We start from the raw sequence: 22,646 nt of genomic DNA on the forward strand, positions 1-22,646 counted from the left end.
CGCGTCTACGGGGCGGCGATGATGACCTCTCGTAGACCGACACGGTGGGAACCGATCTGGCCGGGTCGGCTCGGTCTACGGGGTGGGGGTTCAGTCTGGTGAACTCCCTCAGGGCTCTGTCCTCCGGCACCGACATGTAGTAGCGGCGCGACTGCACGTCGTAGAAGAGGTCCGGGATCCCCTGTATGTGGGCCGAGTGACCTTCATCATCGGTCGCCGGATGGGAAGGAGACCGATGATCAGGAGAGCGAGGGGCGTCATCCGTCCCGTGGATGAAGTCCAAGGCCGGGGGAGGCAGGGATGTAACTGGGGTCCCCTGGTCTACCGGCGTCGGCTCCTGGTATGGAGCTGGCAAGGCGGAGGCGCGGGCCTGTCTGGAGTGGGAGCGCTCCTTGTCCTTTGCCCTCAGCGGGTCGGTGGTGGGCCGGTCCTTGGAGGGCTTGGCCTTCTTAGGGGCCGGATCACGGTCAGCCTTGTCATGGTGCCTCTTCTTCCCAGGCTTGGGAGTCTCCTCCGATGGGAAGAAAGGGTTGTCCGGGAGGTCCAGGAGGACAGCAGTCGGTGTCGATGACGAAGGCCTCGGGGACCTTGTTCCTTGCACCGGTTCGGTATGGTCGCTAGGCATCGCATGCCGTGATCCCTTGGATGCCTTGGAGGACAAAGGCGAGGCGAGATGGACCTCCGGTTTGGGAGCCTCCTTGGAACGGGGGCACTCCGATCCCTCCTTTGGCTTGGAGGCCCGTTCGGTACCCTCAGTCCCCGATGGCTTATGGGGGCGCTTGGAGGGTTTGTCGGTGGCACTGGGCGGTTTGGAGCCACGGGCCACATCGGAGGTGGTGGAAGGAGTCCCGGCCGGGACGCACACCACGCTGGGGACGGCGGCTCTCCCCGATCCCACGCTGGAGACACTTGCCCGAGAAGATGAAGCGGGGGGTGGCAGAGGCGGGACAGAAGAAGACCGCGGACCCCTTTCTTGCAATTTCCCCAGGGCAATCGCCGAAGTAAGCCGGGACTCACGGTTTTTCCGGGCCTGGGAAGAGAGGGATCTGCAGAGTGCGCAGGCCTTGGGATCGTGGCTTGGACCAAGGCAAAGCAAGCAGGTGGAGTGCGGGTCCTGAACGGGCATCTTGCCCTTGCAAATGTCGCACTTCTTGAAAGCCGCAGGCATTTCAAAGTCGCCAAGTCGATGGGAGATCCGAAAACGAAGTCAACAGTCCGAAGGTCCGAAGTTACCAGGGGCAGGAGACAAAGAATGGTCAAAACGAAAGTGATTCCAAGCAAGCAAAGCAAGCGAAGGTTCCTCTGAAGCAGCTAGCGCGGCGGAAAAAAGGAACTGGGGAAAAGAGCGGGAAGGCAGGGGCCTTATAACGGGTGGGCGGAGTTACCGCCAAAAAGTTTCAATATGTTGCAGAGTAAAACTCTGCCCAGTGATTCCAGTAGGTTCCGAGCAGCACTGCGCAGGCGCAGTGAAACCCATTTGTATGATTCGCAGAGACCACGAAGAAGAAGCTTTGGTCTACAGAATTCATTAGAACCAGCCAGCATGGACAGTGAGTCAACAATTATGGGAATTGCAGTCCAACAAAACATATATACAGGGGGCAGCAGGTTATCCCTGCACTACTGGGTTGTGGCACAAACATACTAATATAAAGTAATAACATTTCTTAGAATCAGAGTTGGAAGAGACCACAAGGGCATCTAGTCCAACCCTCTGCCATGTGAAAATACACATTGAAAGCAGTCTCAACAGATGAAAATCCAGCCTCTGTTTAACAACCTCCAGCGAAGGAGACTCCACCACTCTGAGAAGCATGTTTCACTTTCAAATAGCTCTTACTGTCAGGAAGTTCCTCCTAATGTTTAGGTGGAATTTCTTTTCCTGTAGCTTGAATCCACTATCTCCTAGTCTCTGTAGCTGCTGAAAACAAGCTTGCTCCATCTTTGGTATTGTCATCCCTTCAAATATTTCAACATGGCTATCATGTCACCTCTTAACCTTCTCTTCCCCAGGCTAAAAATACCGAGGTTGCTAAGACTCTCCTCATAGGACATGGTTTCCAGACCTTTCACCATTTTAGTCACCCTCCTCTGGAAATGCTCCACTTTGTCCACATCCTTCTTGAATTGTGGGACCAGAACTGGACACAGTATTCCAGAACACAAAGCAGAATGGAGTGATACTATTACTTTCCTCGATCTACACACTATTTTCTGATAGATGCAGCCTTTCTTAGCTGCCTTGTCACATTGCTGACTCATATTCAGCCTATGGTCCACTAAGACTCCTAGATCCCTTTTGCATGTACTGCTGTCAAATCAGGTGTCACCCAACCTATATCTGTGCATTTCATTTTTACTGTCCAGGTGTAGTATCCTACATTTCTTCCCACTGAAATTCATTTTAGGTTAGTTTTATGTTAGTTAGTTAATTTTTAGTTATGTTAGTTTTGGGCCAGCTTTCTAATCTGTTAAAGTCATTTTGAATTCTGCTCCTGTCCTCTGAGGTATTAGCTACCCCTTCTAATTTGTTGTCATCTGCATGTCCTCTATTCAAGATGACTATCTATCCAAGGCATTGATTAAGATGTTGAATAGCACTGGGCTTAGGACAGAATCCTGTGACACCCCACTGTAACTTCTCTCCAGGATGAGGACCCATTGCTCAGCCCTTTGAGTTTGGTTGGTCAACCAATTACAAATCCACCTAATAGTCACACACTCTAGCCCACACTTTACTAGCTTTTTGGCAAAATGCACGCTTGGATTAAAGATGGGTTTGAAAAAGTTGAAGGCTACATTGGTCTAGGCAGCCATCAGTAAAACCTACTAACAACATTTTAAAAAAGGCCTAATACTTAATTCTTGAAATTTGGTGGAAAGGACAGAATTTAACAAGTGTATAATGAAGGTAAAAAAAACCCTGAATTTCTGGAATTCATTGAAGACCCCCCCCCCAAAAAAAAAAATTGACTGCACATCAGAACTCAGTATAACTTATTTAAATATAAATAGAACCAAATGTCTTCCTTACCCATTCATAAAATCACCAAAAATGTAGAGGCCATTGAGGTTTGGAGACTCACACCCTCTGTAGACATATCCTCCAGTGACTGATTTTCCCACAGAGTGTCCATAGGCAAATATCGGAAGTATATCATCTGTTGCAATAGAGAATACACAGTCTACTCTATTAAGACTGTTTGATAACCTAGAGATAGTGTGCAGAAATGAAGAGCTAGCAAACAAATCAGGAGAAGAGATCTTTATCCCCACTCCACCAAAAAAGGAGATTGTGCTTCAAGATATATATCATCTGCATTGACTATTCTAAGCAACCCTTTCCTCAGTCTCTCATACTGTTATTTCAGTCCATACAACACACAGTATATTAAAAAAAAAGAGGACGAGGCTTCTGGCTCTTTGATAGTTGAGTAAAAGAGAAAAGTGTTTTCATATGACTTGTATGTTAAAATCTGACATTTGCTAAACCTATTTTGCACCTGATTTTTATTCCAGAGAGCTCAAGGCCACCAGGACCATACAAAGTAAGGGGGGAAATATAAATTACATTGGTGAGAGTGTGGGGTGGAGAACTGCTGCTCTCCAGGTGTCTCTGGATTGCAATTCCAATAATCCATCACCATTGGCTATAGAGGCTAGGGCTAATGGAAGTTGTAGTTCAAAACTATCTGAGGGGGGCACAGTTACCCATCCCTGCATTACACATTAACACATATAATTGGGGCAAGAAACTTTCTGGCCCCTCCAAATGTGTTAGGATTGAAAGTCTCACATTCCCTTACCACTTAGGGAGCTGGGGATGTTTAGCCTGGAGAAAAGAAGATTAAGAGGTGATATGATTGCCCTGTTTAAATATTTGAAAGGGTGTCACATCGAAGAGGGAACAAGCTTGTTTTCTGCTGTTCCAGAGAACAGGACCAGGAACAATGGATCCAAGCTGCAGGAAAAGAGATTCCACCTCAACATTAGGAGGAACTTCCTGACAGTAAGGGCTGTTCGACAGTGGAACAAACTCCCTCGGAGTGTAGTGGAGTCTCCTTCTTTGGAAGTCTTTAAATAGAGGCTGGATGGCCATCTGTCGGGGATGCTTTGATTTGGATTTCCTGCATGGCAGGGGGTTGGACTCGATGGCCCTTGTGGTCTCTTCCAACTCTATGGTTCTATGATTCTATGATTGTCCATGCCAGCTGGGGATACTGGGAGCTGATATCCAAAACATCTGGAGGGGCATATATAATGCCCCAGGCCCCTTGTTTGACTGTTTCCTTTTTAGCCATTTTCAGATGGTGTGGATTTTAAACACTTCAAATGTGTGGAGAGGGAAATGCTTAATTCCTTTTCAGGCATGATTTCCTCAATCCAAATCTCTCCCCACACTCATTTTTCAACTGTTCATTGGCTTTCTGGAGAACTGGAGTGTATGTAATAATAATATGTATTAAGTGCCTATACACTTCCCACATATGCACAAAGCTGTAAAAGAATGACAGGTGCAGTATAACAGCTGGCCAAATACTTTTACAAAGATGAGAGGTGGTTTCAAGGAACCAGTAAATCTTTTACCTAAGGATGAATTGTGACAAAGCTTGATGTCATAGCATTCAAAGCCTTCTTTAGCTCTCCAGCCATAGTTTCCACCTTTAACAATGATATCCACTTCTTCAAACTTGTTCTGGCCAACATCTCCACAGAATATTCTTCCCCTTCCTTTATGAGTGAGTGGGTCGCCTCTGTCCACCGAACACCGCCACATGTTCCTCACCCCATAGGCATAGACTTCTGGTAGAGCTTTAGGGTCAGAGGTAAAAGGATTGTCAGGGGGGATGCGGTAAGGCTTCCCATCGGAGCTTCTTCCATCCACATCTATTCGCAAAACTTTTCCTAATAAACTACTCCTGAGAGAGAAAAAAATCAAGGCATAAGACCATTAATTTCATTTATTTATTTTTATTCTATTACATTTTATCATGAAAAAAGGACGTCAGGGCAGCTAACAGCTAAAAGGAAATTAAACTATAACAATTGTAAAATTAAGAACCAGTAAGCATCAAAACAATTTCAAAGGACAGGCTGAAGAAAAGATATGTGTTCAGACATTTCCTAAAAGCAGCAAAACTGAGAACTTGTCACAAATCTGATGGGAGCACATTCTCATGTGGGAGAATGATGAACAGCGACAAAGAAACAGAAGACACAGAGGGGTGAATGTTAAAAGGGCTTAAAGATGGATCATTTTGAGGTTTTTACCAAAATTACTATGGCTGACTAAAGGCTGCATGAGGCAAGACAAACCAACCCCAAACCAAAAAACAAAATGGCATCCTACTCCATATCCAGGATAAAGTTACACTGGCAGATAAATCATAGAATCACAGAGTTGGAAGAAACCCCAAGGACCATTCAGTCCAGTCCCCTGCCATGCAGGAATTCACAATCAAAGCATCCCCAACAGGTGGCTTTCCAGCTTCTGTTTAAAAATCTCTAAAGCAGGAGACTCCGCCACACAGTATTCCCACTGCTGAACAGCTCTCACTCTCAGGAAGTTCTTCCTGATGTTGTGGTGAAATCTCTTTTCTTGTAGTTTGAATCTTATTTCAACATGTCAACCAGCTCTACTTCACCTGAGGGAGTGAGCAAGCAGAAGATTCAGGGGAAATTGGAGTTGGGCGCTATTGGCACTCCTAGTGTTGAGGACATTCTTGTCAATTGTTAAGAATTATAATAAAAGTTTGCCATTGTGCAGGGAGAAACCATGCACTATGAAGAGAGACTTAGGGAGCTGGGTATGTTTAGCCTGGAGAAGACATGGTTAAGAGGTGATATGATAGCCCTGTTCAAGTATTTGAATGGATGTCATATTGAGGATGGAGCAAGCCTGTTTTCTGTTGCTCCAGAGACTAGGACATGGAGCAATGGATGCAAACTAAAGAGATTCCATCTCAACATTAGGAAGAACTTCCTGATAGTAAGAGCTGTTTGACAGTGAAACACACTCCCTCAGAGAGTGGTGGAGTCTCCTTCTTTGGTAGCTAATGGTGAGGGTTGTTAGGAATTACAATCCCAACACTTGGGGCCTTAAGCTATGTTTAATCACACTGGAAGATAGACTGAATATAAAGCAAATAAATACATCTGAAAAAACACTGGTTCATCATCTCTGATTTAAAAGCTTCACATCCCATCTTTGTGATAATACTGCAGCTTAAAGAACAGTTTTCTAAATAAATGCAGAGATGCAAAATAAAATAACTGAACAGAAATTGCTAAAAGAGCATGTAAAAAAATAATAACATAATTTGCTTTTGAAAACAAATCTAGCTGCTTCTTACATGTAACAAAAACGTATTTAAAAAGAACAAACAGTACTTGTGTGACTTACTTGTTCTGAGCATTCCCAAATCTACCAAAAGGGTCACCAGCTTTCCCTCCATCCCCTGTAAACAGGTACATGTAACCATCCAGGCCAAAAAGAATCTGTCCACCATTATGATTTGCAGCTGGTTCTTCGATCTCTAAGAGGGTCCTAAAGTGGAGGGGGGGGAAACAATTCACAAAACATGGGGAAGTGAATGGGGTGGCAGACAGTTGCATCTTTTGGATGAATTTCAAGGCCTTTCTGAGTTCAAAAGCATATTACTCATTAAGTAGAACATCTTATCTGCATAATGTTTGATGTTTAACTTTTCCTAGACTAAGCAAAAAAGGTCCTTAACATTCCTTTGCTAATTCTGTCCTTAGGATGAAATGTATTGGCTGTCGTGAGTACATCACTGGCACCACAGCTTGTCCTCTCAGGAGATAAGACATGTCAGGACACTGTCTCTATCATCATGGGTGTATCAGTGATTATGGGATGGACAATAAATTACAGGCTTGTGTCTGTTAAACTGTTAAGAAGTCATTGCCCTTCACAAGACTGTACATCCTGCAGTGCCAAGTCACAGCCAAAAAAGAGAAAGATTGTGGAATCACATCATTGCTGTATGTATGAGTCTGGAGTGTTTTCTGTGTAATATCCTTCTGCATCAGATCATTCCTGATGCACTGTGTCTAATGTACAGTGTACAATGGTACTTCCTTGTGCTTCCTTGTACATCTTCAGCAGTTAAGTATGCTTGAAGGAATATTTATAACAGGATCTCGGGAAGCTTCTTTATTAGAAGCCATTGGTACAATGGGCTATAAACTCTAGAGCAAGGGTGGACAATTTCAAGGGCCTGAGGGAGCTGCATGTGGATTATTCTGTTCCTAATGGCAGGCCTCAGGGTGGGAGGGTCTGCAAAAGAGGATTAGTGTCTGCTTGATTAGTGCTCATTGTCTGCTGGGAAACCAGGGTACCAACTCCTTATATATACCCAAATCCTTTCCAGGCAAGCATTCTCTGAAGATGCCAGCCACAGATGCTGGCGAAACGTCAGGAAGAAACTCTTCTAGAACATGGCCACATACCCTGAAAAACCCACAAAAAACTATTCCTTTTATTTACTTTATTAATTCATTTTATTGATTATTATTAATCATTCAACTGACTTGGGTCCAAAACAGACTGCAGAAATAATCCAATTTGAGACTGCTTTAACTGTCCTGGCTCAATCTAGGGAATTCTGGGAACTGTAATTTTGTGAGACATTTAGCCTTCTTTATCAGAAAGAGCTCTGGTGCCACAACAAACCACAATTTCCAGGATTCCCTAGCAGTTAGCCAGGGCAGTTAAAGTGGTCTCAAACTGGATTATTTCTGCAGTGTGTTTTGGACCTTTGTTGCCTCTCTTAAATTGCATGTGAACATGTGGGATGATGATATTACAAGGAAAGGCTCAAGATAGTTTATTATATATGATGATAATTCCAAGATTGTGCTCTGCTTCTTACAGTACATCTTGAAAATTGATATTTGAAACATGTTATTTGGAGTTCCATCATTGTGATTGTTCAAAGCACAGTAAAAATAAAATTAAAAAATCATAATTGCCCCCAATGCCCTCTAGGGGACGTGTTATAGTTTGTTATATTTTGGGGGGGGGGGGGATACTTGGACCATTTTAGCCACAGGAAAGCAATTTTTAACAACAGGAACTGACCAGATGTCACTTTGTGTTTGAGAAAAAGACTGGTCAGTTCCTGCTGTTAAAAATGACTTTCCTGCGGCTAAAATGGTCCAAGTATCCCCCCCCCCCCAATAGCTTGGGAACTATGAGCCTCAAGAGAAAAAAAACACTACTCTGATCATCCATGATCTTTAGCCAGATGGCTGGGTCTAATGGGAAATTGAGTTCAATACCATATAGACTTATGTTTCCCAATGCCTGGGTTGGATTTGTATTTCCTGTATTCCTGTATTTTAGTCTAAACCACATAACAGAATGGTTATGAGGATAGAAATGGAAGATGTGCCTGAAACATTTGAAATAAAGCAGGAAACTATCTCAGCAAAGAAGCAAGCCATGGGATAAATGTTACCTTTCTGTGTTCGCATCAGCTTTGTTGATGTCTGATGCAGAGACTCTCAGTTCACTGATCCTGATCTTTTCCACCTTTTTCTTGTCCTGATAAGAGTAGTAAATGTAAAATTTCCCATTTTCTTTGTATTTGGGGTGGAAGGCCATGCCCAGGAAACCTCTCTCATCCCCTACCCAGGGGGTTGCCAAGACCAAGTTTTTAATGTCTAGAAAGGGCTCTTCTAGACGATTTCCATCTGGAAGAAAGACCCAGATGATGCCAACCTGCTCAGCTACAAACATGCGGTGGGTGTTGTCATTAGCATGCACCATCAGCACCGGATTCCTCAATCCATTGGCCACCTCTCGTAAGCACAGCTGAAGGCAGCCTTTCCTGTCTGCCACCACAGAGCCCAGGTTACGATTAAGATCTGTATTTTTCAGTACATCAGGAAAGCAATAGTCTTCATCCTGGATGTTGAGGAGGTTGCAGAAACGGGTCTTATTCTTCTCGCAGCATTCTTGGATGTGTTTGTCATCAGTAAGCAAAGTGATCGCAGAATGGCAATAGAGGTGGAACTCTGAGCAGTAGTCAAAGCAAAGACCAGGGAGGTTCCGAAGGGGTGTCTGAGGGTTTTCAGCATCATAGAGGTGAGCAGCATAAGGTGAGCATTCCTGTTAGGGGGTTAAAAACATTGTGTTAGCAGTGAAACTGACCCTGTGTGCTTGCTGTCTGGGCTTGTACATTTGCAAACAGAGCAGTAAAAGGACACCCCCAAGTAGACAATGCAATCCAAACTCTGTTCTTTTGTAAGCAGGGTAGGAATCCTTTGATCATCTGGATTTCAAACTACCAGAAACTCCAGCCAACATGGCTAGTAGGCTTGGGGAATTTGTAGTCCAAAATATCTGAAAAGCCAAAAGTTCTCCACTGTTGCAATAAAGGTTGTTGCAATAAGGGGAAATGTAGGAGGAATCACTGAGGTGAGTCCAGACTTAGTTGTGCTAATCATGTTGGCTAACTTAAACCCATTGAAACTCTAATCCAGTGTACACACAGGCAAAATATGTCACCCTCATGTAACTGAAAAGTCATCAAGTAAATACTGTAGAAACTTAGCTTTAAATTGTTAGATTTGAAAACATTAAACACTATGTATGGAGCCCTGGTGGTGCAGTGGTTAAATGCCTGTACTGCAGCCATTCACTCAAAACCACAAGGTTGCGAGTTCAAGACCAGCAAAAGGGCCCAAGCTCGACTCAGGCTTGCATCCTTCCGAGGTCGCTAAAATGAGTACCCAGACTGTTGGGGGCAAATTAGCTTACTTGCTGTTCACCGCTATGATCTTTGGAATAGCGGTATATAGATAAAACAAATTATTAAATTATTATTATTATTACATATTAAATATCAAGGAATTAGTTGATTTAGGGGCCATTCAGACTACCTTTTGCACCGAATTGTAACCTGGATTAAAAGTGGGAAGTTCCCACTGGCGCTGGTTTTTACACATCCGGATCAGGGTTTTGCACACCAGATCCAGGGCAAATCTCCCTTAGAGAGAATTTTCCGAAAGTGGGTTATTTCCTGTTTCTTTTTGGAATACCAGGTTTTTCCCTGCTGCCGGAAAATGTGAACTTGGTCCTGGTCATGATCGAGTCAAGTTCAGGGGAGGGATTTAGGTCAGAGGGTGGGCTGTGGGCGGAACATGCCTCCCCTCTCGCACCAGCTTTTTGCAAGCGGCATTTTCTCTCTCTTTTTTGTAATTTTTATTTTTGACAGATTATGTGAATGCTTGTGCTACAGACTGATACATATTGATAGAATATGTATGCTTGTGCTACATTTCCCTTTTGTTTGCTTGCTGCTGGCACAGCATGTCACTTTGCAAGTGGCATTTTTAAAAAATTATTGGTTTTTTGTGTGTGACAGAATATGTGAATGCTTGTACTACATGTTTTCCCTTTCAAATTTGGCAAATGGATACAATGTGTGAATGCTTGTGCTACATATGTGTGGGAAATGGAGGGAAAGCAGAGGATGCAAAGGAGAGGGAATCTGAAAGTACCCAAAGGCACTCAGCCCATGCACATACACACCTTGACAAGTTGACAGAATATGCGAACGCAGCTGCCAGTTGTTTTTTTTTAAAGGAGGGAGGAAAGCACCCATTCTGTTGGCCAATTGTTATAAGACATATCACCTTTGACAAAAGCGGAAGTGAATTTGACTGACAACAAAGGAGGCTCCATTTTAAAGCGCTACTGCAAATGTGAACTTCAGAGGGGCAAATTGTATCAATCAAGGTAAAGGGTAGTGGGAACTTCTTTTCGGGGAGATTTGGTACCAGCTTACCAAATTCATCCCAGTTCTACCCAGGGCAAATTCCCCAGTGAGAATGGGGCCTTAGGTTAGATTCAAGAGAAAGGATAAAATAGAAATAACAATTATTCCAGGTAGGATTTTCTAAAAAGTATGGCTTAATAAAAATTGGAATCTGTGTTATGGAATAATGATCTTGAGTTTCCCAGAAATGCGTCTAAGGGTAGTTTTAAATGTCCCACAGTTCAGAGTTCCTTGCAAAAGAAAACATGCTGCCAACCTCGTATTATATGCAAAAGAACCACATTCCAAGGTAGAAAGACCAAGAAGAGAATACTGTATCACAAGAAGAAAAGATCAGGACATTAGAGGGAGCTGATGTGAGAAGGTAGATCCAGGTTCCAGAACTTGGGCATTTGGTTTGCCAACTTCATGGGAGCTACATAGACTGATTTTTTCTGTTATGCATATGAAGTAAAAGGGCATGTGCCTTGTTTGTTTGGTTCATCATCATCATCATCATCATCATCATCATCATCATCATCATCATCATCATCATCATCCTGTTCTTCTTCCAAGGAACCTAGGGTAACATGTGTAGTTATGTTCTTCTTCTTCTTTCCCTCTGCATAATGACCCCATTAGAGAAAATTTGTATGGTTCTTATACAAACTTCCACACAGTGGCAACATGTTGAAAGGCAAAGTGCTGTGCTCACTTCAGGCTCCCACTGCCAAGATTCAACTGGCTTTTGTACCTAGAATGGCAGGGAAACAGGCATCCACTTATCCTTTGTCTTTACCAGGCAGCCAGGACCTTAGGCTCACCCAGAATGTAAGAGTCAAGGGTGTTGTTGACAAGGACTGGGGTTTGTGCCTCTGCAGTCAGCCATGAACCTCACACTTGGGCTGCATCTGCACTGCAGAAATAATCTGGTTTGATACCACGTTAACTGTCATGGCTCAATGCTATGGAATTCTGGGAATGGTAATTTGTTGGGGCACTTTATTTATTTATTTATTTATTTATTTATTTATTTATTTATGGTATTTATACCCTGCCCTTCAGCCCTAATGGCTATCAGAGCAACTTACAATTATTATTTTTAATTAGATGGTTCCCTGCCCTCAGGCTTACAATCTAAAAGACACAACACAAAAGGAGAAGGGAATGGTGGTGGGAAAGGGGATGTGGTCCAGTGGTTCTTCTCTCCCTCTGAGGCCTGAACCATGGCTGTTAAAGTAGTGTCAAACCAGATTATTTGTGCAGTGTAGATGCAGCCTCAGTGACTGAGAGACAGCGCCTCTTTCTCTCAAAAGCTCCTGAATGATAAGAATGAACAAAGTATGGCTCTGCAAATGTGGGCCCCAAGGCTTCTTTTTGTGATCCCCACACTGCCATGACTAATCTGGCCTGGTACAGACAGGCTACCTTTTGGGATGCAGCGAAGGTCAAGGGACACACATAGCTCTGCTTCCCAACAGGCTCTCAACTACCCATGTTCTGCTGCCTCAGGTTGCCACCTTAAACTGTCCACTGGCAGATATAAGAGTCATAAGTGAAACCATAGTTTATAGGCATCAGGCAGCATAAGGCAGCCACCTCAGGCAAGCGATATGGGTGTCATGGAAGGGCAGCAGGTTGTTAATTTATTACTGTTTTTAACTATGGGATTCTCTGCCTCCCATGCCACAATAAGTTGGCTGGCTTTGGAAATGGTACACCTCATCTTCAGTGGATTTGGGGAAATATAATTTGCTTTTCTGACTTGGACAGAAAAATGTGTTGGGCTAGGACAGATGCAGATCCCAAGAGGATATTTTGCTATAAGCCCTCCAAGCTCTTTTAAGCCACAACATAGGGGCTTGACACATGGGCAGCCTGCAGCCACCCCTTTTTGATCTGGATCGTTGCGTGGCGACCACATGCCGTGGCAAAGATCCGCTCCCTCTCGGGAACAAAAAAAAAGCTGCCAAAAGCAGCTTCCTGAAAGGGGTGCCATTATGGCGCTCACGAATCATGAAGCCCCTTCTGCGAAGCGCTGCTTGGACACTCTGATGCTCATGCATCATCATGGCATGCCCCATGTAAACGGGGGGACGCCATGATGGCACATGGGAGGCAAAAATAGGGCTGGACGCACATGGACACCCAGCCCTATCTAGCCCTACTTTTCGTCCCAGGCTGGCACAAAGTGCCGGTCTGTTTAAGGCCTTAATTTAAGAAGCTTTACAAGTGGTATCTTTTGAGAACAAGAAATTAGCTAAATCCTTGGGAGTCCTCAAAATTCTCAGTGTGCTACTTTGAAGGACAAGTCAACAAAAGAAGGACGATTTGTCGTTCTGATGAAAAAAAGGACCTTTCTCCCATCTGTTCCCAAGGTCCAGACCATATAGAATCACAGAATCATAGAATCATAGAGTTGGAAGAGTCCACATTGGCCATCCAGTCCAACCCCTTGCCATACAGGAACACACAAAGCACCTCCAAAGACAGAGACATCTCTGCGTTTGTTACTTTTTTAAAGAATGCAGCTACCATCCACTGAAGGTAAAAATGTCTAAAGTAACCACATAGCATTTTGAAACCAATCTCATGTCATGTCTCCATTCTAAGGATTTTGGGGACCTGCAGTTTGGGGAGGCATTTAGAATTCTCTGATACAGATCCTAGTACCTTTTAAAGCTGTAAATCCTAGGATTCCTTAGAATGGAGCCATGAGAAAGTGGCATCAATAGCTGTGTGCTGCAAATATTACTTAAAACATTTCTTTTTCCACAACCTTGTGCTTACCACATATGTTAGAGTGGCTATTCTTTCTGTGGATCTCTGGGACTTGTAGCATATCATAACTGGAGGGTACTAGGTTGAGGAAAGCTGTTTTGGGGTCTATAGAAACGTAGCAGATTATCTAAATTTGCAATGTCACTCATTAGCAATGTCAGATTGCAAATGAGTGGGTGCACTGCAAATTGTTCCAACGTCTACCTCAGAGAGCTGATGAAATATGAAGTCTTTAAGTTCCCATGACTATTGTGTCTGCCAATGTATAATGACCTCATCCCCTCTTGGAAAAGTTGCTTCTACATAATCTTTAGCCTACAGATACAGAGAATTAGCTGTTTTTCCCAATTTACCAGTGGAAATTACAGATAAATCAGCCATTAAAACATGTTCTCCTTCCTTCCTTCCTTCCTTCCTTCCTTCCTTCCTTCCTTCCTTCCTTCCTCTTCTCCTCTTCCTCCTCTTTGCATTCAAATGTTCATATAAATTCCTTCATTTGATTTCAGAGCATTATAGAAGCATATACTATTTGTTACCAAGAGATCAGGTCCCCATAGGACTGCAGGCTGTAATCAGTTAATAAAGAGTGATATTGCCTTCTAGAATGTTGAATATTTCCCCCATAATTTCCAACCCAATTGATCATGTTGCCTTAAGGTGGTAGAAGACACCTGGACCTCAGAACATGAGGAAATTACTTTTGGGGGAAACTCTCAGAATCCTCCAGCCAGCACAGTTGGCTCTGCACCAGGTTGAGGATCACTGATCTGATATACTAATCAAACAATTTTGACCTGTTGGACTGCAACTTCCATTAGACCTATTAGCACAACAATGGTGAAGAGTGCCGAGAATTATAGTCCAACATCATCTGGAGGGCCACACTTTGATCATTTCTGAGTAAGGTAATTCTTCATGTTACCTGCTTGCTGGAGGGAATTAGGATTAGGCTAGCCAGTGTTAAACCCACATACACATCTTAAAAGGTATGAGTATAGGGTGTTGATCCAGCAGCAGATTACCAAAGCTGAATGGGGCTTTCCAGAGGGTTGTCAGAGAAGGGTCAGAGAAAGATCAGGATTGACTGGATGCAAACTATTTTCACTACCTCAAGAAACCCATCAAGCACACTAATTTGAAGCTGACATAGTGATTTTCCCCATTGGTTTGGTAGTAGGGATTCAACAGAGCCAAAATCTGTTGTCAGTTTTGTGGGGAGAAACCAACCCACATATGACATCTTAGAATTGCTGGATTGTCTGCCTCTCTGCCCCCACCCTGCCACCTGGTTGCTTTGTCCATTATTCAACAGTCCAGGACCAATTGAGGCTGCAAAGTAATAATTCTTTTTAAAGAATCTTTTAAGTGCTGGTGTGTCTATACACTAAGGGATCCAGGCCATGGGGGTGATATTAACAGTGCTCTTTCAAATAATTACTGTATTTTCTGGTGTATAAGACTACTTTTTAACCCAAGAAAATCTTCTCAAAAGTCGGGGGTCGTCTTATGTGCCGGGTGTCGTCTTATAGGGCAGGTGCTGAAACCTCCGAGCTGGACTGGAGAATCTGCGGTCGCAGCATATGGTGGGGGGAGCTCAAAAACGGCTGTGGGGTATGGAAAAAAGAGCCGTGTTTGCACTACCTCTCTGATAGTCTTGGAGACAGGGAGGGCTGGGCAGGCAGGGATTGCTGACCAATGCAAGCAGGCTTTGTATACAACAAGTTTTCCTGCTAAGTAAGTGCATATCATAAGCATTTGAATTAAAATTACAATATTGAAATCAAATCTGATGTTTTTTAAATTTTTATCTGGTGTGCATTGAAAGAGGGGTAGTCTTATATGGCGAGTATATCCCAAACCCTATATTTTAACTGGAAAGGTTGGGGGTCGTCTTATTAAATCAGATAGCTTGATATTCAGTAGTTAAATAAGTACCTAGACTGTCATACATATTTTTTTCTAAATTTAATACAGCAATTTAGACCCATTTCATTCTGGTTTCATGCCTTGTTATGGAAAAAGCTTTGGTCACCTTGGTGCACAACCTACACCAGGAACTGGACCAGGGTAATGTGTCCTTTTTCATTCTGGAAGACTGCTCTGTAGCTTTCAATACCATTACACTAACTCCATTCTTTTCTGGAGGGGTGGTCTCAGGAGGTGGGACTAGGGGATTCCTGTTTGACTCCTTAACCATTGACCTTTGGAGTCCCTCAGGGTTTTGTCTTGTCCCCTATGCTGTTCAATAGCTACATGAAACTGTCGGGAGAGAATGTATGCAGTTTCGGGGTCAGATATCACCAGTATGCTAATAATACCCAGCTCTAGTACTCCTTTCTGCCTAATTCTAAGTAAGTTGTTTCTGTACTCATTCGATGCTTAGGATACTGTGGATAGCCAAAAAGACAAACAATTGGGTCCTTGAACAGATTTAGCCTGAAATCTCCTTGGAAGACAAATTGAGGCTGTCATACTTTGGCCAACATAATGCAAAGGCATGGATCATTAGAAAAGACAGTAAAACTAGGAAAGGTAGAAGAAAGAGAGGAAGACCGCACACCAGATGGATGGACTCAGGGAGGTCATGGGTGTGAATCTGCAAGATCTGAGTAAGGCAGTAGAGGATAGGTCCGATAGGGGAACCTGGTGATGTCTCATATAAGGGTTGCCATGAGTCAGGATTGCCTCGAGGGCAGTTAAAACAAAAACATACATGCATGAAGCACCTCTGATATCTGAGGCTTCATTTTACCAAAAATACAGCATACTAATACAGATCTATGCAGTATTTGTACAATGTCCTCCAGTCTGTGTCAATCTGGCACCCCCCAGATGTACTGGATGACAACTCCTATCATCCCCAATCAAAAGAGGAAGATGGTAGGGATAGTAATCCAACCCATCTGGAGGTGCCAGGTTGACGAAGGCTGTTCTGCTCAGACATAGCAAGCATGAATAAGGGACAAACCAGACATGACTATATGTGGTTAAACCTTCTCTGCAAGTAATCATTAGTTTCTAATGGGTAGCTTGTTTTTTTAAAAAAAAAACACACAGATCACATCAGCTTAGTGTTTCAGGAGGTCATAATTAATGGGATCTGAATCAGAGCAGAGAAGGAAGGAATTTGACCCTTTCCTCCTCACTACAGACAATCCTGATGAAAACTTTTTCTCTGAAGCTAGTATTTGGAAAGAAATTCCTTATTAGCATGCCTTAAGAAAAGACATGCTAGATGCCAAAGCACATTAAAATTATGCCTAGTTTGGCTACAAAATGAGTATTCATGAAAACTATCATAATGCCAGCAGCCCCCACTTTTATTCACTTAGTTCCCCACCAAAATAGGTTTTAATTTAGACTATCTTTTCCCAATTTCCCCCACCTACAGTATCCTTTTATGAAGAATTTTAGAGTTCTTTAGCTACAAAAGTGCTTTTTAAAACCAATTCTGAAAAACTGAATCCCAACTTGTCTATTTTGAGTGTTTATTTTGACTTCACAATCTTAACAGTTCCCCTTTTTTAAAGAAGGCATAGTCAGTATGCACAGATAATATTGAAGGGCTAAGGAAGCTAAGTTGGGAGAATATTTAGTGTTTTCCTGGTTTGCCTAGAGTGTGTGTTTTGGCTGCTTTGTGTTGGCAAGCCTGAAAAAGACCTCCACAGCTAAATGTTAAAAAGGGAACTCTCTTGGCCTGGTAATAGGAGGATAGGCAGGAGGCCAGAAGGGGCTCCCCTTTATTCACTCATTGTTCTTCCTGCTTGCTGCTCTGCCTGCTCCCTTCAGCCAGATGGGCAGACTTTAAAAAGAAAGCAGAGAGGGAAAGGAGTAGCTGAGAGTGAAGAAAGACTGTTCCAGAGGTGTGAGTGCCAGCTGTTTGATCTGAAGTTGCTTTCAGGACTTTGGCTGAGCACTAGGCAGGAATGCAATCTAAACAGATCTTTCATGGCATCTGAGAATCAAAACACTAAGATCCATGGGCCGCTTTAAAAAAAAAGTTAAAAACCCTCCATCACCTATATGCTGCTGAGTGACCCAGTCTACATTTGCAAAACAAATGGAAGAATCAATTATCCTTTTGTTTCCAGACACAAACCTGTTCCTTTCCTTACCTTTCCAGCAACAGAGGACAACCCTGTTTCTTTATGTGAAACTAGATTGTCACCCTGATAGCCAGTGTGGCACAGTGGTTTGAATGTTGTACTATGACTAGAGACCAGAGAAAACCCCACCATAGGGTTGCCATAAGTCAGAAACAACTTGAAGGCACACAGTAACAACAACAGATTGTCACTATGAATAGCTTCTGTTGCACCTTTTAGGAGATATAGTATTTTAGTTTGTAAGGAGCATCACAACAACCCTTGTGCAAAGAGGGAAGCTTAAATTGTTGATAAACAGTGACTTGGCCAATAACACTTAGTTACCAAGACTTACAAGATTTTAAAGCACTTTAAAAAAGGCTTTACTTCTCAAAGTATACACATCCATTTCTTTTACCACATCATTACCACTGTTCAATAGGTTTTGAAGGTTTTCCAACAATTCACAGAGCCACAAAATCTGTTTACCAGTGGCCAGTTAATGCAAAAACCACCAGCAATAATTTCTCCTTTGAGATGCCTTCAAATGTGTGACAAGGAAAAGTAAATTACCATCTCTCTCCATTTCAAGATTAGATTCAAATATGTTGAGGCTTTAAACTAGTCAAATTTAAGAGGCTTCAAAGCATTAACCTCAAATTATTCTAATAATTATGTAAATCTTGCCAAATGTTTTTGTTTTTTAATTTAAAAGCTATGTTATAATGTGAGGCTGTAAATAGGAGCTTCCTTAGTTTGAGTGTAATTCTAGCAGATGTCATTGATGTATTCCTCCAACAATCTCAGATGCAAAATGAATCACTTAGTTTTTACTGTATACCAATTTGAAAAAGAATCCCCTACTTGTCAAAATAAAATTAAAAATGCCACAATAGTTTATAATCTAAAGTCCAACCAAATGGCACATAGCCACTATCTTACCTGGCACAAGATATCTTTGATGTATCTTCCACACAGTTTGTGGGCTCGGGGATCAATATAATCCATGATCTCCCAGTATTTGGCTGCAATCATGTTGTCCTTGTCTTGGTCGCAACAGCCAAACGTCTCGTAGGCAGAACAGAATTCTAGATGAAAAGGTGGTTGGAATGGAGGCCCATAGTCAAGGCACTGGGGATGCCCCAGTAGGACCCCAGCTTGGCAGAACAGGACAAAGGAGATATAAGTAATAAATTTGGAAGAATGGAAGGAAACCCTAAAGCTACTACTTTTATGAGCAATAACAGTAGTCTTCTTGACCAGAGTCCTTCTGAGCGCAGAGAATTCTGAGATGTGACCACCTTGAAGGCTAGGATTATTCATCTTCTGAATATATGAAGCATCCCAGCTAGCACAGATCACAGTGTTTGCTCAGCTTTGCTTATACATACACTCTCTCTCTTTCACTCTCCCATTAACTTTACTATTGGCAAGCTAAGAAGCAACCCTCCAGCCCGCCTCTTTGCTATTCCACGCCTCACACAGCAGAACCCACCACACCTCCCTTTTTGCAAATCTGTCTGCCCCTTGAAGAACACAGAAGGAGGTATAGGTCACTAAGTAACCTACTATGTCTGTAGGAAGAAGGGGAGAGAGGAGGGAAGAGAGAGACAGCCAAGACAGAAATTATACAAACGTTGCAAATATAGCAGGCATTCTATATTATCTGGTTGACTAGCTATAGGAAAGGATTATTCTTCCCATTCACAAAGGTCAAGATACCAAAACTCAGCAAAATAGTTGGGAAAGAAGATGAATCACTTTCATCCATTACGTACCCACTCTAATTGACTTGGGCTTAGTCAAACTCAGATCAAGTTCTGAAAGAATGAAGTAGGATTTTCTCCCCCTGTCACCTTCCCCAGCTCTTAAGAATGCTGAAATAAAAATAGGATTTTGATAATCAGCAAGCCAGAATAATACATTTCCCATTACGACAGCCTTGGACTCACAGTAATGTAATATATTGCAATAGTATTTAAAAATTACAGTGTAACAGATGTCTTTTTTTTACCCACTGGAAACTGGAACATACAAACCAGCTTGCCAGAGGCGATTCAGAAGATCTGTGAAATGGGAAATTAGACATCAGTACTGCTATAATTTCCTTCTTCTTGTGTAATTTACTTACTTACTTACTTACTTGTTTATTTTATTATTGCCAACTTGGGGTATACTGTACATATTCAGAGATGGACAGAGAGGTTTGGGCTTTTTTTAAGGTGAACCTTTTCACAATTTTTTTCTAGGAATTTTCTTTCCTCAAGACCAAAAGCACTACATTTGACCAGAACCAAAACAGGAGTGTGTTCAGTATAACAACAACAACAGCAACAGCAACAACAGCTACAAAAGGGAGGGGACAAACTGGCTTTTCCCCAACTTGCATTCTGTGCCCTGTCTCCATCACCAAAATACTAATCATGGCGTATCTAAGCATACAGCACCATGATTAGCAGTGAAATATGAAGGGATGGAAGGATTTGTTTGCAATTGGAAAAAAAAGAAATTAGTGTAACACTCCTAAACACCATTAAAAAATCTGGAAAGATATGTCTATACTGCACCCAATATTTGCATATGCTAAACAGATATTTATAATGCAAATCAGCATTCAGATCAATGTAGGTTTTACTACTGGAAGTAGTAAATCATCAACTCTAATCCAGTACTACTCAATGTGGTGGTCTGTGGACCAGTTCCGGTCCCTGGAAAGTTTCCAAGATAGAAAGGAGCAGTTGTATCACTTAGTACAACCATCGTACCAGTTCCTTGCAGCCCCCACTACATCAGATAGTTTAAGAAGCACTACACTAATAATAAATAAATAAACTAACCTTTATTTATGAAACTGAGCCATACTAATCAGAAATTTGGGAAGTATGAGCTCTGAGCAAAGTGTAGTCTAACAGATATTGTTGGACCACAGTTCCCATTAGGTCTACCAGCAAGCCAATGGTAATGAATGCTGGGAGTTGCAGGCCAATATTATCTGGAGGGCCACACTTAGACCATTCTGGAGAGTTAAATTTCCCAGATGGCAGCAGTTCTTATCTTAATTACCATTTGCCTTCCAAATGCAATTCATCATAGCAGCAATGAAGTACTGTATTGCTAGGAAGGGGGAAATTATAAAGCCTTAATCTAAACTGTCCTTTAATTTTTGCTTAAGAGACTCAGCTCTGTGACAGGCAGTGTGATCTTGAAACAAGGACAGAGCATGCAGTGGATTCTCTGTGCTACCATGGCTGTTTGCCAGAGGAGGGAGTTTCTGGCTTCTCTCTGTAGTGCCACCCCTGCAGACGGACAGAACGTGACACTGCAGATCCATCAGGTGATCAAGGGGGATCCATAGTGTCCTATAAGCCTCAAAAAGATAAAATAATTACCCACAAAAACATCTGATTATTTATTTGGAAATAAATTAAATACTTCCTTTTTCAATTGCCAGCATTACATTTTGTGATTTGCCACTGAACTTCCAGCAGGTTGAATTTGAATTTCCCCTGTGTAGTTGAGGGGCTGCATATAGCTAGGAAACTGTGCTTTGCCTGCTCCTGCTATAAAAGCCACCAGTTCTGGCTCGGCTACTTAATCCAGACAACCCATGGTTCAGGCATAAATCATATCTGAAAAGTGCAAAAAAGACAACCAAAATGCTAAAGGAATTAGAAAGGTACACTATCTGGGGCTTCCTTAGCCTCTAAAAGAAAAACAGGCAAAGGGAAACACAATGAAGATGTATAAAACTTTGCATGGTGTGGAAAAGTGGATCAAGAGACTTTGGCGGGTTACAGACCGCCATTTAGTACGTAATGAATATGTACTAGGGTTAGGAAGGGGCGGTGCTTCCGCACCCCCCTAACCCTAGTACGTATTCTGTATGTACAATATGTCGGCGGCCGTTCCACACGGCTGCCGCCATATTTACGTATCGGACGCTGTGCGTCTGCATGTGTCACGGCGTCTATGACGTCGCGAGTCTGCCCCTGGCACCTCGCAACGACATAGAGGCGCCGCTTAAAGAAGCTCCATTTTGGAGCTTCTTTTTTGCTCCGTAACGGAGCTGCGCGGTTTGGCTGCAGCGGCTCCCTTACGGAGCAAACAGCGGCGGCGGCAGATCGCCGCAAAGTGGCGGTTTATAACCTGCCTTTGGGTTTGACAGACCACCCCTAAGGGGCAGCGGACACCACCCCTTTCCTAGCCAGATTAGGGCCGCAGCAACCTCATGCTGCGGCCCCGATCTGGCCTTTCAAGGGCATAAGCCAGCCTTTTAGGCCCATCTGTACAGGGCCTTTCTTCCACTTTTATAGTAACAGATGCCTAGGTAATCTAGAAAAGCTGAACCGAGTGCTTAATTAAACTGTGGGATTTGTTACTGCATGTTGCAATGACAACTGCCAAGGGACTGGATAAATTAATGGAGGCGATCACTTGCTAGCAATCAGAATAGTTGTATGTCATCTCCAGTTCCAGAGATATTAGGTCTCTTGTATTGGTTGCTAAAGAATATATATAGGGTTGCCCGAATCTCCAGTTTTTATGGATCATCACCAGACAAGCAACAAGGATGCTAATTCCTGAGTTTTGGGGGCTCCGCTCCTGGCAAGGACTGTGTGCAAATGTCAACCTAACAGAGCAGCAGTCTGTTACTGCAAAGACTGGTGGGGAGGGGGTGCTATATATTTACTTAGCGTCCTCCTTTCCTCTAGTCATTGCAGTGCCAGGGGTCACCTTCTGGCTAGAGGCTAGTAAACTAGATTAAATGTCCATTATCTTGTTTCCCTAAATAAATGAGAGGAAATATTCCCTTCATTTTACTTAGATCTGAGAACAGTCCTTTCACTACAATTTCTGTCCTAATTTCCAAAAGGAAAATATGGAAGCAGGATTGTTCTGTGGATATGTATTTCAATTACAAGTTGTGAACAACTGTTGTCCTGTGCCTTCAAGTCATTTCTGACTTATGGCGACCCTAAGGTGAGCCTATCAC

The 22,646-nt window shown here is 42.8% G+C and overlaps 1 protein-coding gene across 3 annotated transcripts in view; it reads right to left on the reverse strand.

Annotated features, from left to right (window-relative positions):
- HHIPL2 (HHIP like 2) overlaps nucleotides 1-20,447 on the reverse strand; it is a 40,193-nt gene extending 19,746 nt beyond the window's left edge. The window contains exons 1-7 of one of the 3 annotated variants that reach the window (XM_089528333.1): nucleotides 19,797-20,447; nucleotides 19,432-19,719; nucleotides 18,596-18,810; nucleotides 8,484-9,136; nucleotides 6,404-6,547; nucleotides 4,588-4,919; nucleotides 3,035-3,161 (exon numbers count right to left, since the gene is read on the reverse strand). In XM_089528333.1, coding sequence (XP_089384459.1) covers nucleotides 3,035-3,161; nucleotides 4,588-4,919; nucleotides 6,404-6,547; nucleotides 8,484-9,136; nucleotides 18,596-18,810; nucleotides 19,432-19,585 — 1,625 coding nt within the window. In that variant the 5' untranslated portion in view covers nucleotides 19,586-19,719; nucleotides 19,797-20,447. Of the gene's footprint in view, nucleotides 1-3,034; nucleotides 3,162-4,587; nucleotides 4,920-6,403; nucleotides 6,548-8,483; nucleotides 9,137-18,595; nucleotides 18,977-19,431 lie in introns of those variants that run through there. The other 2 variants (XM_089528334.1, XM_089528332.1) reach the window with 2 other exon arrangements.
- Nucleotides 20,448-22,646: the final 2,199 nt, after the last annotated feature.

This window comes from Sceloporus occidentalis, unplaced genomic scaffold (assembly GCF_023333645.1).
Source record: "Sceloporus occidentalis isolate IW3139 unplaced genomic scaffold, rSceOcc1.0.p SCAF_6, whole genome shotgun sequence".
NCBI classification, from domain to species: domain Eukaryota; kingdom Metazoa; phylum Chordata; class Lepidosauria; order Squamata; family Phrynosomatidae; genus Sceloporus; species Sceloporus occidentalis.